General features: G+C 47.9%; 7 protein-coding genes and 1 non-coding gene across 8 annotated transcripts; 5 read left to right on the top strand and 3 right to left on the bottom strand.

Annotated features, from left to right (window-relative positions):
* Nucleotides 1-231: 231 nt before the first annotated feature.
* On the top strand, nt 232-1958 carry BO85DRAFT_432446 (uncharacterized protein; the record flags this gene model as incomplete). Its single annotated transcript, XM_025658383.1, has 2 exons — nt 232-975; nt 999-1958. 2 exons carry the CDS (start codon nt 232-234, stop codon nt 1767-1769), a joined length of 1515 nt encoding a protein of 504 aa, XP_025509969.1. The 3' UTR covers nt 1770-1958.
* A 1963-nt stretch (nt 1959-3921) lies between these two features.
* On the bottom strand, nt 3922-5319 carry BO85DRAFT_493456 (uncharacterized protein; the record flags this gene model as incomplete). The annotated part of the gene is made up of 6 exons (XM_025663829.1): nt 3922-4256; nt 4318-4379; nt 4441-4820; nt 4885-4952; nt 5016-5052; nt 5125-5319. The coding sequence occupies 6 exons, from the start codon at nt 5317-5319 to the stop codon at nt 3922-3924; spliced, it is 1077 nt and encodes a 358-aa protein (XP_025509968.1).
* Nucleotides 5320-7144: 1825 nt separating this feature from the next.
* On the top strand, nt 7145-8243 carry BO85DRAFT_508387 (aldo/keto reductase family protein; the record flags this gene model as incomplete). Its single annotated transcript, XM_025664466.1, has 3 exons — nt 7145-7195; nt 7261-7887; nt 7938-8243. The coding sequence occupies 3 exons, from the start codon at nt 7145-7147 to the stop codon at nt 8241-8243; spliced, it is 984 nt and encodes a 327-aa protein (XP_025509967.1).
* Nucleotides 8244-9054: 811 nt separating this feature from the next.
* On the top strand, nt 9055-10167 carry BO85DRAFT_432440 (uncharacterized protein). The gene is made up of 2 exons (XM_025658382.1): nt 9055-9386; nt 9462-10167. Exons 1-2 carry the CDS (start codon nt 9152-9154, stop codon nt 9995-9997), a joined length of 771 nt encoding a protein of 256 aa, XP_025509966.1. The 5' UTR covers nt 9055-9151; the 3' UTR covers nt 9998-10167.
* Nucleotides 10168-10499: 332 nt separating this feature from the next.
* Nucleotides 10500-12145, bottom strand: BO85DRAFT_454368 (carboxylesterase; the record flags this gene model as incomplete). The annotated part of the gene is made up of 1 exon (XM_025661270.1): nt 10500-12145. A coding segment is annotated over one exon (1544 nt), but the record flags the coding sequence as incomplete, so codon positions are not given.
* A 100-nt stretch (nt 12146-12245) lies between these two features.
* On the top strand, nt 12246-12576 carry BO85DRAFT_211758 (uncharacterized protein). The gene has a single exon (XM_025654624.1). The coding sequence runs from the start codon at nt 12348-12350 to the stop codon at nt 12519-12521; it is 174 nt and encodes a 57-aa protein (XP_025509964.1). The 5' UTR covers nt 12246-12347; the 3' UTR covers nt 12522-12576.
* A 349-nt stretch (nt 12577-12925) lies between these two features.
* Nucleotides 12926-12998, bottom strand: BO85DRAFT_t279. Its single transcript has one exon. It is a non-coding gene; the product is annotated as a tRNA-Thr (tRNA).
* A 3439-nt stretch (nt 12999-16437) lies between these two features.
* BO85DRAFT_508381 (chalcone synthase B) lies at nt 16438-17665 on the top strand (the record flags this gene model as incomplete). Its single annotated transcript, XM_025664465.1, has 2 exons — nt 16438-16613; nt 16663-17665. The coding sequence occupies 2 exons, from the start codon at nt 16438-16440 to the stop codon at nt 17663-17665; spliced, it is 1179 nt and encodes a 392-aa protein (XP_025509963.1).
* Between the last annotated feature and the right edge of the window lie 655 nt (nt 17666-18320).

Raw genomic sequence — 18320 nt, 5'->3', positions numbered from 1 at the left:
CTGCCATTCCTGTGTTTTCATAGGACTTTCCGATCTCACTCTGTGACTTCAGATTGGGCATGTGCTCGTGACCAGGCCGCAAGAGCACGTACCAGTTTACTACTATCGTTGCCTCCATCATCTTTCATCCTCATTTTTGCGAGTCAGGGCTGCTCACCGTCGCTCCAAAGCCCGGGTGGGAGGGTAACTCGATTTATCGAGGGTATATCGAACAGCTAATTTTGTAGCACAATGACTACGACTTCGCAAAACCCGACCGGGGTCTTGAAGAAGGCAGTTCTTGTTCATGCGCCCGATCTCGATGTTTCCTGCCGTGCCCGCCTTCGTATTATTCATGATCAAGCTGCTAACCAAGGATGCATCTTTCTTTCGATCACTGCAGATCTGGCTAACCTGAGCGGCAAATCACAGGTACTGACTTTGAATATCCCTCCAGAAAGTGTCGAACAATGTGCTCTAGCTCGACAAAGCAATAGTGAACTCTGTTCCTCTCACTTCGTTTCCATGCTCCCGGCGCCTGTTACCAATGTTTCGGCTGTCTCTACACTGAGTCTGAGCCTGTGTGCGACCGGCATTGTTCTTTGTCCATCTGAACTGGATTATATCAGCCCAGCAAGACCAGGCGATCTTGATATCCATTCATTCGCGAATATCTGTCAATCCAAATTCCTCTACCTACACTTCTCCAGACGACAATTTGTGAATAAAGAACTTGATAAGCTGGAAATCTTCTCCCGTGCTCTACGCACAAAGAGTCTTAAAAGAGTGTCTTTTGACCACTCTCGCCATGGCATGGTCCAGAAAGATTGGCATGTCTTCAATTTATCGCCCAATCCACCCCCATATCGTCAAGAGCTCCTGTCCGAGCAGCTGGAGCAGGTTGATCCACCCCTATACTGTGAGGAGTCCGTGTCAGAGCAGGTAGTTAGAAAACGGCAGAGAGGTAATTTCTCATCCCACCATCTTAGGTGCTCTGTCGTTCAGTAGTTTAATCATAGTATCTAGACCCATGGTCAGTGTCATCTCATGACGAAAGCCGAAAGAGAGTACTCCTTCAAGCCCCTCCACCGATAGGCTCTCCCACCGAAGTAAATACGCCGAGTACTCGCTCCCCTTCACCATCCTGCATTCGCCCAACCATCTTTCAGCGTGCTTCCTCTCCTGGCGACCCAGTGTGTAAGAAACTTGCGCGTCTAGAGCATGAGCTCCGTGGTGTTTCTGATGACCTAATTTGCGAACTATTAATCCGATCCGGACGAGGACATCTGCTGGCCATACCAAAGAACGTAGATCGTGCCCTACCATGCGAGGCTCAGAAAGCCGTTCCTACTGAGATCGAGATGGTTGAGCAGCGCCTCAAACGATATGTCGATGAAATGATTGAGCGCCGCCTCAAATCAGGCATACTGGACGAAGTTATCGATAGTGCTGCAAGCGAGTGTCGCGATCAGATCTATGATGAATGCAAAACCAACCAAGCCGAATTTCGCGAACAAGTCGACGATGGTAACTCCGAGGTACGCAACACAACGATGGAATGTCTGAAGGAAATAAACGAACAGGCACAAAGGCACATGCATGAAATAGAAGAGCAAGCGCAACAGTGCATGAAGGATATCGAGGATCAGGGAATTGAAGTTGAGATGTCTGCGAAGAGAAGTATGGCGGAGCTCAAGCGCTGGTTCAGTACCCCTGCTCAGTCCTTACCTGAGATCATGTCGAACCCTAGCCGTGAGATAGATACTGCTGCCAGGCGCAGTTCCATTTAGACTCGGCATTGGGTTCATTGTCTATCATTATCGTCGTGCAGTCACCTGGTCATTGGTCCACATGAAAAGGGCCAAGCATAGCTGGGAGGCGGATGATTATGCCCTTAATATCTCAATAGTAGTTAGGTGAATAGATCAACCCATTGACTCACCGCCACTCATTTTCGAATGAAAAGGTCTCAAGCCTAGAAAAGAAAGTCCAGTACCTACTTAATCACATCGTAGCGCAAAGCCACACTCGCCGTGAGCCTCGGCCGAATAGACGATCCCGCCCTACAGGTCCTCCGGCGTAGCGTGGCCGGCCATCCTGCGTGCAAACGTTCTGTGGTCCGAAAGTGATTCGTAGGGGCCGCCCACCGGCCCACCGCGTCCTGGCTACCCTCGCACAGCCAACTGGTCAACGCTTACTACGAGAGGATCACATATACATGCAGTCACTGAACGAAAGACTATTAATCTGTCAATTGACTACTTCCAACCGTTGCCAGATAGCTACGCCATGTTCTACACCCGATACATCTCAAACACGCATTCTACCATTGTTATCTATATATTATTGATAATTACCACAATTTCGGCTTTGCAACTCTACAGGTCAATGGGTGAATATATCTTGGTACATATACTGGCTAGTATTCTATCGAGACCAACTTAAATGGAAGTTGCCTTCCTCTGTTTGGAAATGTGAAAGTTTAATAGCTGCTATAGTCTGTATTGTACCTGTCTTCTCTCACTGCACTTCACCAACCACATTATTTGCCATACGAGAGAGGATCGAGACTCATCTTAAGATAAGTATAGAAGCTCCCCCAAATCCGGCAAGTCACAAGTCCACACATGTGGGCATTGCGCGTACACTCACTCAAAAATAAATGCCGTTTCTCTGTCGATCATGATGGAGAAAGCGATCTGTCCCGCGATGGTACGACATCTCTCCACGAGAATTTTCTCGATCTCGCCGTGCTTCGCAAGCTGACGACGGGGAAGGAAGTTCACTCCAGTCCACAATGATCGACTTTGCCTTCATTCCCGTCTGACCCTATAAATAAAGGGGATCCCTGTAGACTGTATGGCATGATCGCTCTTCATTTACATATATTAGAGTGATTACCTGTCACTAATTTATGCATATTAAGCATTTCCACACGCCCCTCGGATCCGAACATCATCTCGAGTCTAATTCCGGCATGGCCAAAGCTCATGGACCTTCGTTGACAGATCAAATAATCGGATATTAGCTCGGCCTCTTGACCACCAACCACCGACTAACTAATTCCTACCCACTGGTGGCAAAAGGTTTTATTTATCATTTGAGACCACGGACATCCGAGTGGGAACAATTTAAGCTAAATTAGGCCAAGCTTCACGCCTTGGCAGGGGCAAGGACACGGCTTGCACCCTCGTTCATGTAGACATATATTACTAAAGGCTCCCGGGTCATGAGTCGCAGGAGAAAAAAAGAAAAACTCAGTTCCAAGATTGTTACACACGGAGAATATCGGCGGGAAAGACATCCACCCATCTACCGAGAAATAGATGTCACCGGGGGTAGGTACACCGGGCTATTTTTGTTCTGTGTACCAGACAACGGTCGGAGGAGGATACAACCGTTGTCGGAGGTTGATGGACACGCATTGATAAGGTTTCGGTGCAAGATCTCTGTTTAGATGTTGAGCCGGTCCCTCTGCAGATTTAGGTAGTGGGTCTCGGGAGACGTTGGCCAGTCATATAGTATAACAGTTTAGAGTCGCAGTGGTGTGGTAGTAGCGTGATTAGGGTAGATTAACGGGGGCATCGTGACTCCTCCAAAGTCTCACTGAGTCAGTGTCTGGCCAATCTCGGGGTTGTGGTGTATCCACCGGGCTGAGTTCTATTTCTTGGCGGTTGTGTCTCGACTGTCAAATGATTTTCCCCTGAGCTTGAATAGTGGGATTAGAGTGGGAAAGTCGGCACTAGATGTTCGGAGGCCCCACTGCGAAACCGGTACACTTGATCGGGGAGTCCGATAAATCAGAAGCAGTGGAGGAGAACCATGAAAGTTGAAATTGATGGGGAAAAAAAAGGGGACATTCATCATAAGGATCGGACCGGTTGTAGGTACTGAACAAAACACAAAAGACAAAATTGCCACCCAAATAAATAATCCGCGCATTTAGACACTCTCGTTCACACTCACGTGGGTGACAACTTGAATGCCTGGATACATGATGCGCTCCTGCGAATCATTAGTAGTCGTTTCCACTTCCGCCTGGCTGTGTCCTGTCACAGGTTTCAGCTTGATGCTATTATGCGCATTGTACGTCCGGCGAGTAGAACTGCCGTATATCTTCGACGGGCCAGCTGAGTCGCCATTGCTGGAGAAACCGAGGAGACGGTGGAGTCCTGGAAAGCAGGTACTAAGAAGTGACTTGAAAGAGGGAATGCATGCAATGAAGAGGGCGACGGCGACTTCCACACATGACCAATTCATAGCGTTCACTAATGACCCTGTAGACATAGAATGTTAGTAAGTTCCAAGCATGTATTGAACAGCGACAATGTGACCTACAGGTATGGTCATTAGAGAATGGATTCAGATATGAGACCCGGATAATACTGGTGACACACACACTAAGCATCCGAGATAGTTAGTTTTGTCCACCGGTTTAGTGTAGAGGAAGGGTTCGCATACAGAAGACCCAGACTGAACATGATCACCAAGCCCGCTCGCTTGCCCACCGTCATCTTCAACCGCACCAGCTTAGGCATCGGCATCAGAAACAAAGCCAGGTCACTAGCTAGCTTGATCCCAAAGTTTGCATAATAAAAGGCCGTCATGTTCACACAGTGTCCCTCGACGTAGCCGGTGGCGTCCCACGCTTTGTGAACGGGCGTACACTGAAAGATAACGACAAGAGCTTCTGAGATTGTTTCCCCAACGATGATGACCAGCACACACCAACAACCAATCCGAAACCACTTCCCCGGGAAAATCGAAAGGTAAAGAACGCAAAAGGAGATTTTGATAAACCCGAGAGAAAGAACGTAGGCGAGCATGGTCACGAAGTTGAGCTGTAATTATTCCACCGTCAGTATACATTGTCGTGGTAGTCGATGTGTCAGAGATGGTCTATACCCTTAGGAACATGCCCCGGTCGCTCATGCCGATTATACCAATATGCCTACCAAATCCATATTTGGTCACTGGGTAAGTAGGCGGTTAGTACATTATGTGTCAGGTCTCCTGTCGCTCGGATAAGCACTTACTGAGCATGCAGGTAAAGCAAAGAACGAATGTAAAGACCTAGACAAGTCAGCAATGTTTCAGCAAAGGCTAGCAAGCAGGGACTTGACACTGGAAAATTGGCAAACATACCCAACTGGTGATGCAGAGCACATCGTCGAAATTGATGCCTGTGAGGTGTCGAATACGGACGAAGATTCGAACCAACAGGCCGAATGTCGCAAAGACGAGAAGGATCACATTACAGGCAATGATCTCAGGAATCCGAGTCTGGGCCAGGTAGGCTATCCGCTCAGGCGTAAGATCTCTCTCCCGGATTCCTTCCATGGGGAAGACCTGCTAGCCGTGGAAAGGAAGGGACCAAAGAGTGAAGTCCAACAAAGAAGGGGATGGTCACATTTGCGAGAAAGATTGAGCGCATGCAGGGAGAGAAGTCATGACGGCGATAATCGCATATATGCCCCTGTAGTCTGCAGGGCCCGGGCTTGTTTCATCCGTCAACCACGAGTGGGGAAACGGATTTTACGACGCGTGGAATCCCCCACCGGCAGATGGTGTCGCACGTTGGGCTTGGAAGCTTCAGGGCAGGAATTGGCATTAGGCTGTGATTGATGGAATTGGCTGTTCACCCAGACCGCGGTTCACCGGACGATTTCCACGCCCCACTCGCTGATCCACTTGTCAATAATTTTACAATTTATCCACGAACACATCCTTCATTGCCAGAAGAGGTTAAGTCTCCATCACTAGGAGGAAGGGTGTTGGCTAGAAGCTAAGCTTTGTAGGAGTTCTTCCAGATAGACCATCGCCAGGAGCAACTACCACATACGATCGATCAAGATGTTCAGGTCTATGGAGGAGTCCGTCTGCCCTATGCACATTGTTTCTGCGGGAATCCTTCCGAGTTCTTCAATGAAGGAATCTGGCCTTTGGTTCCAATGAAGAGTTGCCTGCATAAGTAGGCCTTCGAGTCGCTGGTTGTTGCGGTCGCAGTTACTATTCCACAGTATGATCACTTGGGGCATATCAGATACGCGACCTATTCATTCCGAGAAGATCTTCCACTGTAACACGAGCAACATCTGGTGCTATAAAGACCTTCAGCAAAACAAAAGTTAGACAGAATAGGAGGCTGGTGATTAAACTCGGCATGTAAAAGGAAGGAGGTCGAGAGATGCCGGACAGCCGACTGAAGAAGTCACTTTTTACACTACGGGTATTTGAAACCCGCTAGGCAAGGGTCTACAATCGACACTTGTGATACGCTCTCAGATGGCATTTCTCCTAGCAAGATGGGGATAGCAGGTAGACATACCCACATGCGCACTGAAACTCTAGTTTGTTTTACCGGCAATTGAGCATGTCGCATTTGGGGCTCATGGAGACGGCATTGATCGTCGTGCTGTTTTATCTCTTTGCAAGATATGCTCCATGGCATGTTGGCTTGTCTGAGGCATGGACTTCGGCGCACGGTTTGGGCAGCCTCCCAGCCTCCCCGTCACCAGTTAGCGATTTGCCATTGGTATGGACTGTTCCAGCCAGCCTTTTCTATCTTCAGACATCATTCTCATTTGTCCAGCTACATGGTTAACCCATCCGACCATTTATTATGATCTGGCTAGCATCTATATACGCTTCGAAGTCAGTGTCCACATCGGAAAGCTCTTCATGCTATTTCTATAAATATCAGTGATATCGCCTACCTTGATTAGGTTTCCTACCTGTCATGTATATTTAGATTCAAATTCACAAACGCATTATACTCATTTCACTATCTTTGAGTCAGCAGTCAACTTTCCGAACATTCCGTAATGTCATTGTAATGGAATGCTCGCTGTTGGTCTCAATGTCATTGACGTCATTCCACTACCCGTTGTGATGAATGAGCCAATGTTCACATTGTATTTTCTTTGTTGTTCTTTGTTACTTTTGAAATTCGTATAATCCATACATGCATGTGAATATGAAGATATCAGGATATTACATAGGCCTGCCGACAGACGTCTCAAAGTATATATAGGCATACTAGTGTCTCCAGCTCTCGAAGAAACTTGAGACCTACGGCAATAAAAAGCGATCCTTGGCGATGTGATAACGTCAAAAAGCAGACAGATCATTTCTTAATTTTCTCATCAAGTCTTACGAGTTCACAATGGCGCTCCCAGGCAATTCGCCTCTTAACCTGGTCCTTGGAGCGGGAAATGTAGTTTCCTTACCTCGATCAAGCCTCTTTTTTGGTGTATCCCAATACTGACCTGCACCATCTAGGTTGGAGACAAGTCTGTCGACCCCACTGCACGCTTCGATACTCCCGACGAAGTAAATGCCTATTTCGGCGCCTTTGCTGCCCGTGGATATCACCAAATTGATACCGCACGCCTCTACTCACCCATGGCACCTGGTAGCTCAGAGCCAAGAATCGGTGCCATCAACGTTGGTGATAAGTATATCCTTGATACCAAAGTCAAATCCGGCCAACCAGGATGCCATACGAAAGAGAAGGTCCTTGAGGAGATTGATCTATCTCTCGATGCTCTGAAAATCAAACAGATCAACACTGAATATCTTCACCTACCGGATCGCGAGACTCCATTCGAGGAAGCTTGCGAAGCTATGGATCAAGCGCATAGGGAGGGCAAGATCAAACATTGGGGCCTCTCTAACTACACCGCAGAGGAAGTCCAGCGGATTATCGACATCTGTGAAGAACGCAGCTTTGTGAAACCTAGTGTATACCAAGGCCACTATAACCCTATTGTCAGAAGCGGGGAAAAGTGTCTCTTCCCACTTTTGCGCAAGCATAGGATTGCGTTTTATGCTTATAGCCCTGCTGCAGCTGGCTTTTTCGCCGGCAACCATAAGAAGCTCAAGGCGGGTGGACGTTTTGACCCATCAGTAAGTGCAACATCTGGCACCCGAAGTGAATGCGGGCTAACTGGTTCAAGCATATGATTGGCGCAATGTACTCCGGGAATTACCTGAAGCCTTCCATTATGGAAGCAACGGATAAGACTCTTGAAGTTGCGGCTCGCCATGGCATTGGTGGTCATGCTGCTGCTCTTCGCTGGAGTGCATGGCACGGTATTCTTCGCAAAGAGTATGGAGATTCCATCATTATTGGTGCCTCCAGTATCGCCCAGTTGGATTCGAATATCGACACGATTGAGGCGGGTCCGCTGCCTGAAGACGTTGTAGCGGCCTTAGAGGCACTTTATCATGAGATTGGTGATGAGGTGCCTTACCATCTATAGCTTGCTAGAGGGATATTTTATGGCGAAAACTACGGTAGTTACCAGTAAGAGCCCTGGTAAAATTCCGTGCGATCTGGCGACCTGGCGACCTGTACACCCTAAGTTCACCCATGTCAATATGGGCATACAGTGATTCTCCAAATCTGTGGTAATTACCGTATTATCTAATACGTTTCATTTGAATCCATCGATCGTAATGTCCGCATTAGCTATTCTAGGTCCATGAATGCTATAAGATCCGCTTTGTATGGGCTAAGAATATAAAACCACCAGCACGCAATACGTAATTATTCAATGTATAAATAGCCAAGGCTTTAGCCTACTTTGTTGACCACGAAAATAGCAAACCTTCGTATTTAAAATTGTGATTAACTAGTTGGCGGAATATGGTGAGGCCGGCATGGTTATCACACTAACTGGGGAAGTATATTCCACCCTAAAGAACCCTGTCGCAGTTTATCACGGGTGTCATTGCGATCGACAAGCCATCCGTATAAGGGCGAGGCCGGCGAGGCCGGCGAGGCCCGATCAGGTGTAGTTACCCTATTACCTTAGCAAGCGCTGATTTAAGAGTTCAGAGGCTGTTTTAGTGCGTCCCTTCCGCAAGCTAAAGTGACACCGCTGCTCTCCATCTGTCTTTCATTGGCTTCTTCCATCATAGCGCATCTCCGCCAAATCCTCACAATTGAGCATGATCAGCCTTTGGCCCCCAAAACACACAGACACGAGCAATGGTTTTTCCGATCCCTTATCCTCGCGTTCATCAGCCTCAAAGCTCGATGGCATTTCCGCCCGAGAAATCCAACAGAAACCAATTCTGGGGGTCATAATCCTTGCGCGACCAAAGGGGGTGCATATCCGACCTTGAACCAACAACCGGCATACGCTCCGGTTCGTCCATAATCATCATGTCTTCACAAGTCTGCCATGGTATGCACAACGGGGTAATTCAGAATATCCAGGCCGACCTGCCGTGTGGTGTCACCAACTCCAGTCATCCCTATGTTACCTGCTGCGTCAATGGCGACTACTGCCTCAGCAATTCCATCTGCGTGAACACGAACGACAAGGACGGAGATTATTATTATGCGGCCGACTGCACAGACGAAACCCTGACAGATCCCGCCTGCGGCACACGATGTGGTGAGATTCAATTGATTTCATCTCCTGACAAGAACAATGCGATCGCTAACATGAGTATTTTCTTCATTTTCACAGGAGGCAGAAACAGCGCTGAGATTGTATACACCTCCGATGGCTACTGGGCCTGCTGCGAAAATTCATACGGGACGGTCAACTGCTCGAACCCTTCCGATGAAATCTTCCCCGGAGTCGCGCCCTCAAAACTCGCTACCATTCAATATCTGCCGTCCACGGCGTCCGGCACGCCAACTTATGCGGTCGCATCTTCTACCTCTACCTCCGATTCCTCAAACGCTAATACCACGACAACTTCGTCCTCTTCCTCCTCTACCAGTTCGTCGAGCAGTGCATCTTCCGGTATCGGTGCCGGCGCGGCCGCCGGAATCGGTGTGGGCGCTGCCGCAGGATTCGTCATAGTCGCAGCCATACTGGCACTTCTGTACTTCCGCCGGCGGAAAGCGCAGAATAATGTTCTTCCCCAAGGAGCCGGGGGATATAATGGGTTGGGAGGTGGTTCGTGGGCGCAGACTCAACCCGTGGCTCATCCCGTATATGAGCTGGATCGGACCGGGCCGCATCCCGAACTGGATGGGCAGCCCAAGGTTATGTAACCGCGCATGATTATGAGGACGAACATCGATGAGAATATTTCCCCTAATAGATCCATGAATGGGTTGGATGAATTGGCATTGGTCCTTTGATTTGTGAACTGCATTGACCCCACGGAAGCACAATTATTGTAATGATTGATTATCCAGCTGGTGTTTCGTTTGACTCGCGCCCCGGGATAGGTTGGGTTTGGTCACATTAATACCTTTACGGCTATGATTTTGTGTTAGCTATTGTACACAATGATATTCATATCGATAGACCTTCAAGTGAAATTTCTCGGGCCCTTCATTATAGAAATCTCGCCAGGCACTACCTGGTGCTTCTTTGGCATACTCGATCGAGCGCACTGGTTCACTCAAATTATTAAGGTGGTTCGTTGGCTAGACATTATGTGGTACAATAAGGCCATAAGGAATGGATCCTGATTTACAGTTACTCAAACTTAAAGACTGTGTTGTCTCTATAATAGTCAATAACATATACAATGTTGTGTTATGCTGCCTTCTCTTTACATGTACATAGCCGTCGGTATACTGCAGTTTGCTTGACCAAAGAAAGAATAAGAAAGAAGGATTACCTCTAACCCCCACAACATATTCATCCTTATGGAAACGGATCATACTGTTCCTTCCCCCAGCAAGCCCCCTGCACCTCCAACCCTGTAACATTCTGCTCCGGCCGCCCATCAGCCCCAAATCGCTTGATCAGTCCACCATTCTCCCCGAACGGCTCAAAAGCTGGCCACCCCATCCGCTCCAACCCGTTCTCCGGATCCCTCATAAACGCCAACAGGTAATCCTGCATAGTTTCGCTCGTCTTCTTCTCCAGCAACGTTGCATTTCCACGGACAATCGGATACGTCCCGAAATTCATCGTCAGGTCGCTGGAATGGTACGCCCCCAACCAATGCATCGGACTCACGTTACTGAAGTTCCCAGCGAACTGGTACCGATACGTTGTGCGATTCGCATTATACCGCACGATACTTGTGTTCGCGGACACGCAGAGCCAGCCCTCCAATGTGGCGGCGTTCACACCAGGCTGCCATGGTCCCGCGGTGACGTTGTTTATGGGAAACGTGTATAGCGCTGCGGCCTCGTTGGCGCAGTTGGACATGATGGCCGGAGTGTTGGCGATGAGGCCCTTCGCAGCGCGAGCGGGGTAGTCTGAGAAGACGACCTTTTCGTCTGCAATGGGGGTGAATGTTAATTTTGGTGTTGTGCCATTGTCGGTGTACTGTCCGACGAAGTTCTGGATGCGGTTGACGGAGACTTGGCGCATGCAGTCAAGTTCAGCGGCCGGGTTGGTGGGGAAGTCGCAGCCCATGTGTTTGGCGACGAAGGTAAAGTTCGTGTGGTCGTGGTCGTAGTTGTCGAGGGGCTTTAGGGCTGTGCCGGATTGGGAAATTGTGGCGCGCGCGATGAGGTCGTCGTGCCATGCGTAGGTGTGGAAGTCTGTGGAGATGGAGCCGGCGGATTGGCCCCAGAGGGTAATGGCCTCGGGATCCCCGCCAAAGTTATGAATGTTTTCGTGCACCCATTCCAGGGCGGCCCGTTGGTCAAGGATTCCGAGGTTTTGGTTGTCCAGGCCGGCGGCGTTGGGGAAACCCATGATGTTGACGCGGTAGTTGGTGGTTACTACGATGTGGCTTTGGGTGCGAGAGACCCAGGATGGGGGCAGCTGGTAGGGGATGTTGATTCCGCCAGTTTTGAATGCTCCGCCGGTGAAGAAGACGATGACAGGGAGGTTGGTGGCGTTGGTAGGAGCCCAGATGGCGAGTTGCAGGCAGTCTTCGGAGCTGGCTTGGGCCATTAGGCCAGCGGTGGAGTTCTCATTCCCGTCCCATATGTAGAATTCGGGGACGATGGAGCCGAAGACGCTGGGGTTACCGGAGACATATTGGGCGCAGGAGGGAGGGTAGTTGGTCGCGTAGTGAGTTTCATCGGAGTCGGCGAGAGGCGCGGGTGGAAGCCATCGTCGTGAGGCTACCGGGGGTTGCGCGTATGGGATAGATCGGAACTCCCGCACGGATGGAAAGTCTGGATTGAGAAGGCCTGTGAATTTGCCTGTTCTTGTGCGGACAGTTAAGTGATCATCAATGGCGGCCGTTAGAGCCGGTAGAAGGAGTAGGGTGGACAGGATCATGGTTAATGACGCATTGATGCGAAAATTGGGGGGAGTGGTTGCTTGCCTTTATGTGTCCGGGGTCCCCACGTTTGTGAAGACCGATTCTCCAGCTTCTGAGCACTCTGTCTAACCATAAATGCATACCGGCATCGGCATTGACCTCGGTAGAGATACTTTAGAGAGTCAAATCTACGCGGGGGTGGGACTGAATCCAGCAGCGACATGTTATTCGCCTTCACGGGACTCGGCTGCGTACGCATCCATGATTGGGACTGCTTGGGGTGCAGAACTGCCCTGCCGATCGCGGGATATCCGAATGGCCCACCTGGAGCATCCGAGGATGCTATGTGGCCGGTTTTTCCGATTCCCTTGGAGAAGTGTCAAAAGATCAATTGAGAGCCAATTAATGCCTGGCCTTGGAGAATAGGGTTAAGCAAATCCATCACGTATTCAGTCCCATCTTTGATCCATTGACTGATTCTGAGGTGAGCCTAGCAGGGGAGGAAAGGCCTGATAAACTGCAAGTACTGATAATCAAGATTGACACGGAGTTTAGGGTCTTTACTGGATAGTCGGTCAATATCTATTGATATGATATGAGAAAAGGGAGGGTGGTTGGCCTATTTTTGGAAATATTCTCCTGTTCCGAGGAGGGCAACAGTCTATCCACGTTGGATTGATGTAGTAATTGTCTTGAAGGGTGACTAAAAAGCTACACGCATCCCGTTTTCCTCGCCGTCTAAACATTCTGCCGACGAGCAGTGGGTCTGAAAGACGGAAAAGACAACAAAAACAAAACATGCTTCCACGCGGATTCGAACCGCGGACCTCATGATTACTAGTCATGCGCTCTACCAACTGAGCCATAGAAGCTGGTTGATATCTGTTTTACAGAAGTTGAGAAATATGTAGCTAGAATATCTGCACCGCCCCAATGTTCACCCTCAGCTGAAAGTCAAGCTTCATCTTCATGACCAGTCAGGCCTCTGTAATGCGCCTCTGTGCATTCCGCACCGTCGCACATATTTAACACCAGCATTTACCGTCTTCTCCCACCAGTTATGGATTTGTCCCTGTAAGTAGGACGGGAAAATGTGACTTTTGTCCCCTGTTTTTCATCTAAATGCACAAATCTTGTACGAGGCGATGTCATCTTAAGCGGAAGGACGAATTCATTCTAGTCAATTTCTCATCTTCCAAGGACTCTGATATAGTACCTGTTGGGGAAAGAAGAACAAAGCATCAAGCTAGCAGAAGATCAGTGGTCGGTCAAAACTCTTAGTCATGGATCTGACCTGACTACTGTTATAAGATATATATATTTGTACCAGCATCATGCAAGATACTTCAGCCATATACTATGAGTGTCAAACAACAAACCAATTCATTTCTTTTCATTTTCAGTAACATCATGAAATGAAATATACTCAGATGGCTATTTATTTGAGTAGATACACAAAATTCTCCAGACTTTCCTATAACCTCCAGCTTGACAGAATGATACGAAGTTGGCTGTATACCTCTGTTATCCAGTCTCATCTGCGATTTTGATCGCGATTATGAATCGCATACTACAGCCTACGATTGGTGATGCTTAGTAGTCACACAGGTTACAATACTTGTTGTGAATGAATTATTCACCGACAGAATATCTGTTGTATTCAGAAATTACTCCCCTAGCCAGATCTGATGTAGTCGAATGAGCCCCTCCCTTCACCACCACCCGATCAGAGCCTACTTGACAGACGGTAAGCAGAGAGGTGTTCTAGATTATTCGCGACACGTCGTTAGTGTCCACTGCCGGTCTCTAAGTGCATGCAAGATGTACGTAAAAGTTTCGCTTTAAAGGAGAGATAGGTCGCAGCTGTATTGCTTTTATGCATCTTAGATATATCACGAACCCAACTTACGGGGTTAGTCATGTCGCAGGATGTTTCTGTCTAATACAAATTTACGGCGAGGTGTCAAATGCTGCAGTTGTCCGTCGTTGCAGCCTGTGCTCGGTTTCCGCAGCAAGGATCGCAGTCGTAAACTGTCTTATCTGCTGGGGCCTCTAGTTTAGCATGCATCATTTACAATTGGATATCCGTGATACATATTACGAATAAGTACTGCCACTATCTTCTCAACAATACCATTTGCAGAAATTCTATGAAAGACTGGTCACATAACCCATTTGTCGGCACATTCTTCATTAGGACATCGCAAACCCTGTGTGACCTTACCGACTCGGACTTTCGTCTCTTTTCTCTTCGGTAAATACTTTCCCTGTAGGTCTTATCATCTCCCCAACGCTTTTGGGTTTAGATGGCCCTTGTATTTCTGCGCTTACGCTATACCCCGCTATCTCCTCGACTCAGAGATACAGTATGTCCAAACTCTATCTGGAACATCCACGGGAGTGAAGCAAATAATGAATAACTAACTGGAATAAGAAAAATAGAAAAATGGAAACAAATAGATATAGCGCGGTGAGATCAAGTAGAAGCAAGCAGAGATATGTTCCAACAGAACACCTGCCAAGATTCTCGCGCCCAACCCATAACACACGCCTACATGAGCCTATGTCAAGGATCAAATCGACTTTCTGATATGCAGCATCAGAATCCAACGCACTGTAATTCACCATAGCATGCAGACAGACTTACCGGCAGGGTAATAGCTCGTTTGAGAGCATTGTATTTGGATCACAGCCCGTCCACGCAAACTAGATGATGTGTCTCCGAGTAACATACTCCTTTGAGCAGGCTACCCACAGCCTCTGATACGATCTCCAATTCGATCTATTGAACGTACATCCTGCCTCACCTGTCCGTCTTGCAGGCTTTCAAGATGACAGCCATTTTCTAAAGCAAGGGGCAATCAAGACACGCGGCGTTGAGTTTCGGGTAACTCTGCATAATCAATAATTGGGGTTCATCCCATGGATCAGACTTCGGCGGGGTTTAACTTGTTCAATACACATAGACCGGAAATTGTCCATTGAGCCGAGTGAAAAATACCTCCGAGTTGTTGCACGACACATAAAATCTCCAATTTAGCGCTGGTGATGATGGAAAAAGTAAGTGGTTCTGGAAAATGTGAGCGTCAGGTGTCGTGTGCTAACGTAGAAGGGAATGCGAGTGGGTTTCGAAACGTATCATGTTGCGAACAAGCGCTTAATGGAGACATCCTCGATTAGCTACTACTGTTTTTGGTTTAATAGCTAGCTAGACAATATCCATGAAGTTGTTAGGTGGCAATTGTTGGGTACCGCGGTGACTAGTGGCGGTTGGCCGAATGCGGCAAGATTATAGGACGTATCTTAGGATTGAGTTTATTGCAGACTGAGTTCATGTGTGGAGTCCATGCGCCTAGGCTGAGCTATTCCTTTCTGGAAGCCAAAACTGCCCCGTATTACCAAGATTTAGCTACTGTCATATGCCCCTGGTTGGGTTCCTCTATGTGGAGATTTGGTCACAGATCGATTTTGATCGGAAAGGGTGCTTGCATACATACATGTATCGCGCAGGAGACCCTGCAGAATAATTCAATATATGATGCGCTACTGTATATATGCTCTAGAATCCGGTGAACTCAATTATGAGCCTAAGTAGTAATTATGGGGCATTGTATCCCCTGACCACAGCTATACTTGGATTGTGTCCTACCGTCATTGGTACCTCTCAATACCACAACACCTTTCTAGTAACCTTAGCCTCAATCTTGGTATAAGTTGATTCATATAAGAAGACCGCCATGATGGGGACCAACAGATTTTGGAAGGGGACTAAAAAGTGCTGAAATTCATCAACTGCCACAAATGTGCCACAGTCTCTCCAAGCTTGAATGCGGAACGAGTGAGGTGAGCAGGGTCCACTAAGGCTGCTGGGTAAGGCCGAAGAAGATCAGCAGCAAATGTGACAGAACCGTTTTTTTGACCTAATCTGGTCCGCTACTTCAACGCTATCTATCGGCGCTAACCCAAGTAATTGCTATGAAGTTTGTTCCCACCAATCCCTTGGACACCAGATTTGGCCATCATGTGCCACCTGCATAGTGGCGGATCCTGATCATTGTGGACAAAGTTGAACTATTACTTGCTTGGGGTCTAGTTGGACCGATGCAGTCCCTGAGCCTATCGTCCATCCATAGCCCAACCCTCGCCCCCCAAGCTTACGCTACCGGTTTGTCTGTTAATATATAAAGCTTTGTGAATACCATCATGAGGACCAAGAGATTAAACCTTCACAGGCACCGAGGGCATATGAAAGATAGTTGAACCCTCTATATTCTTCTACTCATACATTTTTTTCGGCTTCCTGAAGGCATCATGGGCAATTCGCTTTCATCTTCTCCTTCTCCTGAGCAAAGCTCACAGCCAGAGATACCACTGAGAGGGGATGAGGCAATAATCACGGGGATTGCTACCGAGTGGCCGTCTCGACTAATAGGCCCCGAAGAATTGAACAAGTATGCCTTGAAATTTTATCCCGAAAATCCTCCATGGTAGGCGTGCTCTCCAATTTCCTTTACGAGCATTCTCTAATCAAGGCAGGCTCCAGAAGTTGCTCATGCTCAATGCCAAGACAGGTATCGAGACACGAGCTGTCATCGATTTATGGGATGATCCTCGCTGGCTTGGGGACCAACCACCCACCGCTGAGGAGGTGGACACCGCATTTCGGGAATATGGTGTCGAACTCGCTAAAAAGGCTGCCCTAAAAGCCCTCCGGGAAAGTAACATCGACCCATCCTCAATCACGCATATGGTGTCCGTGACTGCAACAAATGCCGGAGCTCCAGGATACGATCAACTTGTCGCTCGTGACCTGGGTCTCCCTGATACGACAGAACGAGTCCTGCTCAGCGGAGTTGGCTGTGCAGGCGGGTGTGCATCCTTCCGACTTGCTTCTGCACTAGCAGATGCAGCCACACACCGGAAAAAAGAAGCACGGATCCTCATCGTCGCATGTGAGCTCTGCAGCATTCAGATCAGATCAGAGCTGCACGCTGCTTCACAGTCTCCCATCACTAGAATCGGCCCAGTCATTTTCAGTGACGGTGCAGCAGCACTTGTCGTTTGCAACTCTCTTGGAATGAGCGATAAGACGCCTAAGCAATTCGCAATCGTTGATGATAAAAGCGTCACCACCTCCGGAACACAAGGAGATATGTCGGTGAAAGTCTCTACATATGGCTTTCTAGCCACATTTTCGAAGAAGATTCCTGAACTGGCAATCGGATCCATGAAAGCTCCCCTCCAGTGCCTGTTGCAAACTAACGGGATGTCCTCCGCGTCTCCAACGGACTTCTATTGGGCTCTTCATCCAGGAGGCCGAGCTATCATCGAGGGTGTCCAGGCCGCTTTCAACTTGCCTGAAGACTCATTGTCAGCCAGTTATGAGATCTACAAAACAAGGGGGAACTCCTCGAGTGTTTCGATTTTAGCGGTGTTGGAAAAAGTGCGGGAAAAGAAGTTGCAAACACCGAATGTCGTTGCATGTAGTTTTGGAACCGGTATCAGGACAGAGATAGCCCTCCTACGCCGCTTGGAATAAATTGTGGGTCTCGACCTCTGTTGACTTATGATGTGACAGAAGACTGTCGGCTTTTGATTGATTGACGATTCAAATTTTACATTATACCTAGCTACATTTCTCTAGACAGGATAGCTGTACGATTACCTACCTACTCAATTAATATCAATAATGTTTACAGCCTAATCACTATGAGATAACGTAGCTTCAATGTAAAAATTCGTTAGCATATAGATTTAATCACTTATTCGAAAATGTGCCGTGATCTTTGGGTACATCTGTATTTCTTCTAATTTCTATGTTACATCCGTTTCACATATGAAGACTGCCTTACGTAGCGCCCTTGATTTCCACCAGGCTGTACTTGGAAGTTAATGAAATTCATCACAGATGTAAATTCTAGAACAACCAGTGTCTACAATTGTAATGTGATTTATTATGATGGCAAAAGTACTGACGTGCAACTGCAAACCCTGGAACCGTCCTCCCACTGGGTTTAGTAAAATGCACCCTGTCAATTGATCCTCATACAAGACCAACTTCATTTAACATATAGCCAAGAACAATTCGTATGAGAGGTAGTCAAGACGCAATGAGTACTTTGAAGTGAACGATACACCAGTGTATAGCGAGAAATATATGCTCGGTAATTGTGACTGAGCTCAATTGTTGCCAT

This window comes from Aspergillus piperis (assembly GCF_003184755.1).
Source record: "Aspergillus piperis CBS 112811 unplaced genomic scaffold BO85scaffold_36, whole genome shotgun sequence".
Taxonomy (NCBI): domain Eukaryota; kingdom Fungi; phylum Ascomycota; class Eurotiomycetes; order Eurotiales; family Aspergillaceae; genus Aspergillus; species Aspergillus piperis.
Note: the sequence above shows the minus strand (reverse complement) of the source record. Positions and strands in the feature narration are given on the sequence as shown.

Coding starts and splice junctions, on each gene's coding strand:
- BO85DRAFT_432440 (XM_025658382.1), top strand. CDS start 9,152: ATGTCTTCACAAGTCTGCCATGGTATGCACAACGGGGTAATTCAGAAT. Junction 9,387..9,461: donor CGCCTGCGGCACACGATGTG/GTGAGATTCAAT, acceptor TCATTTTCACAG/GAGGCAGAAACAGCGCTGAG.
- BO85DRAFT_211758 (XM_025654624.1), top strand. CDS start 12,348: ATGTTATTCGCCTTCACGGGACTCGGCTGCGTACGCATCCATGATTGG.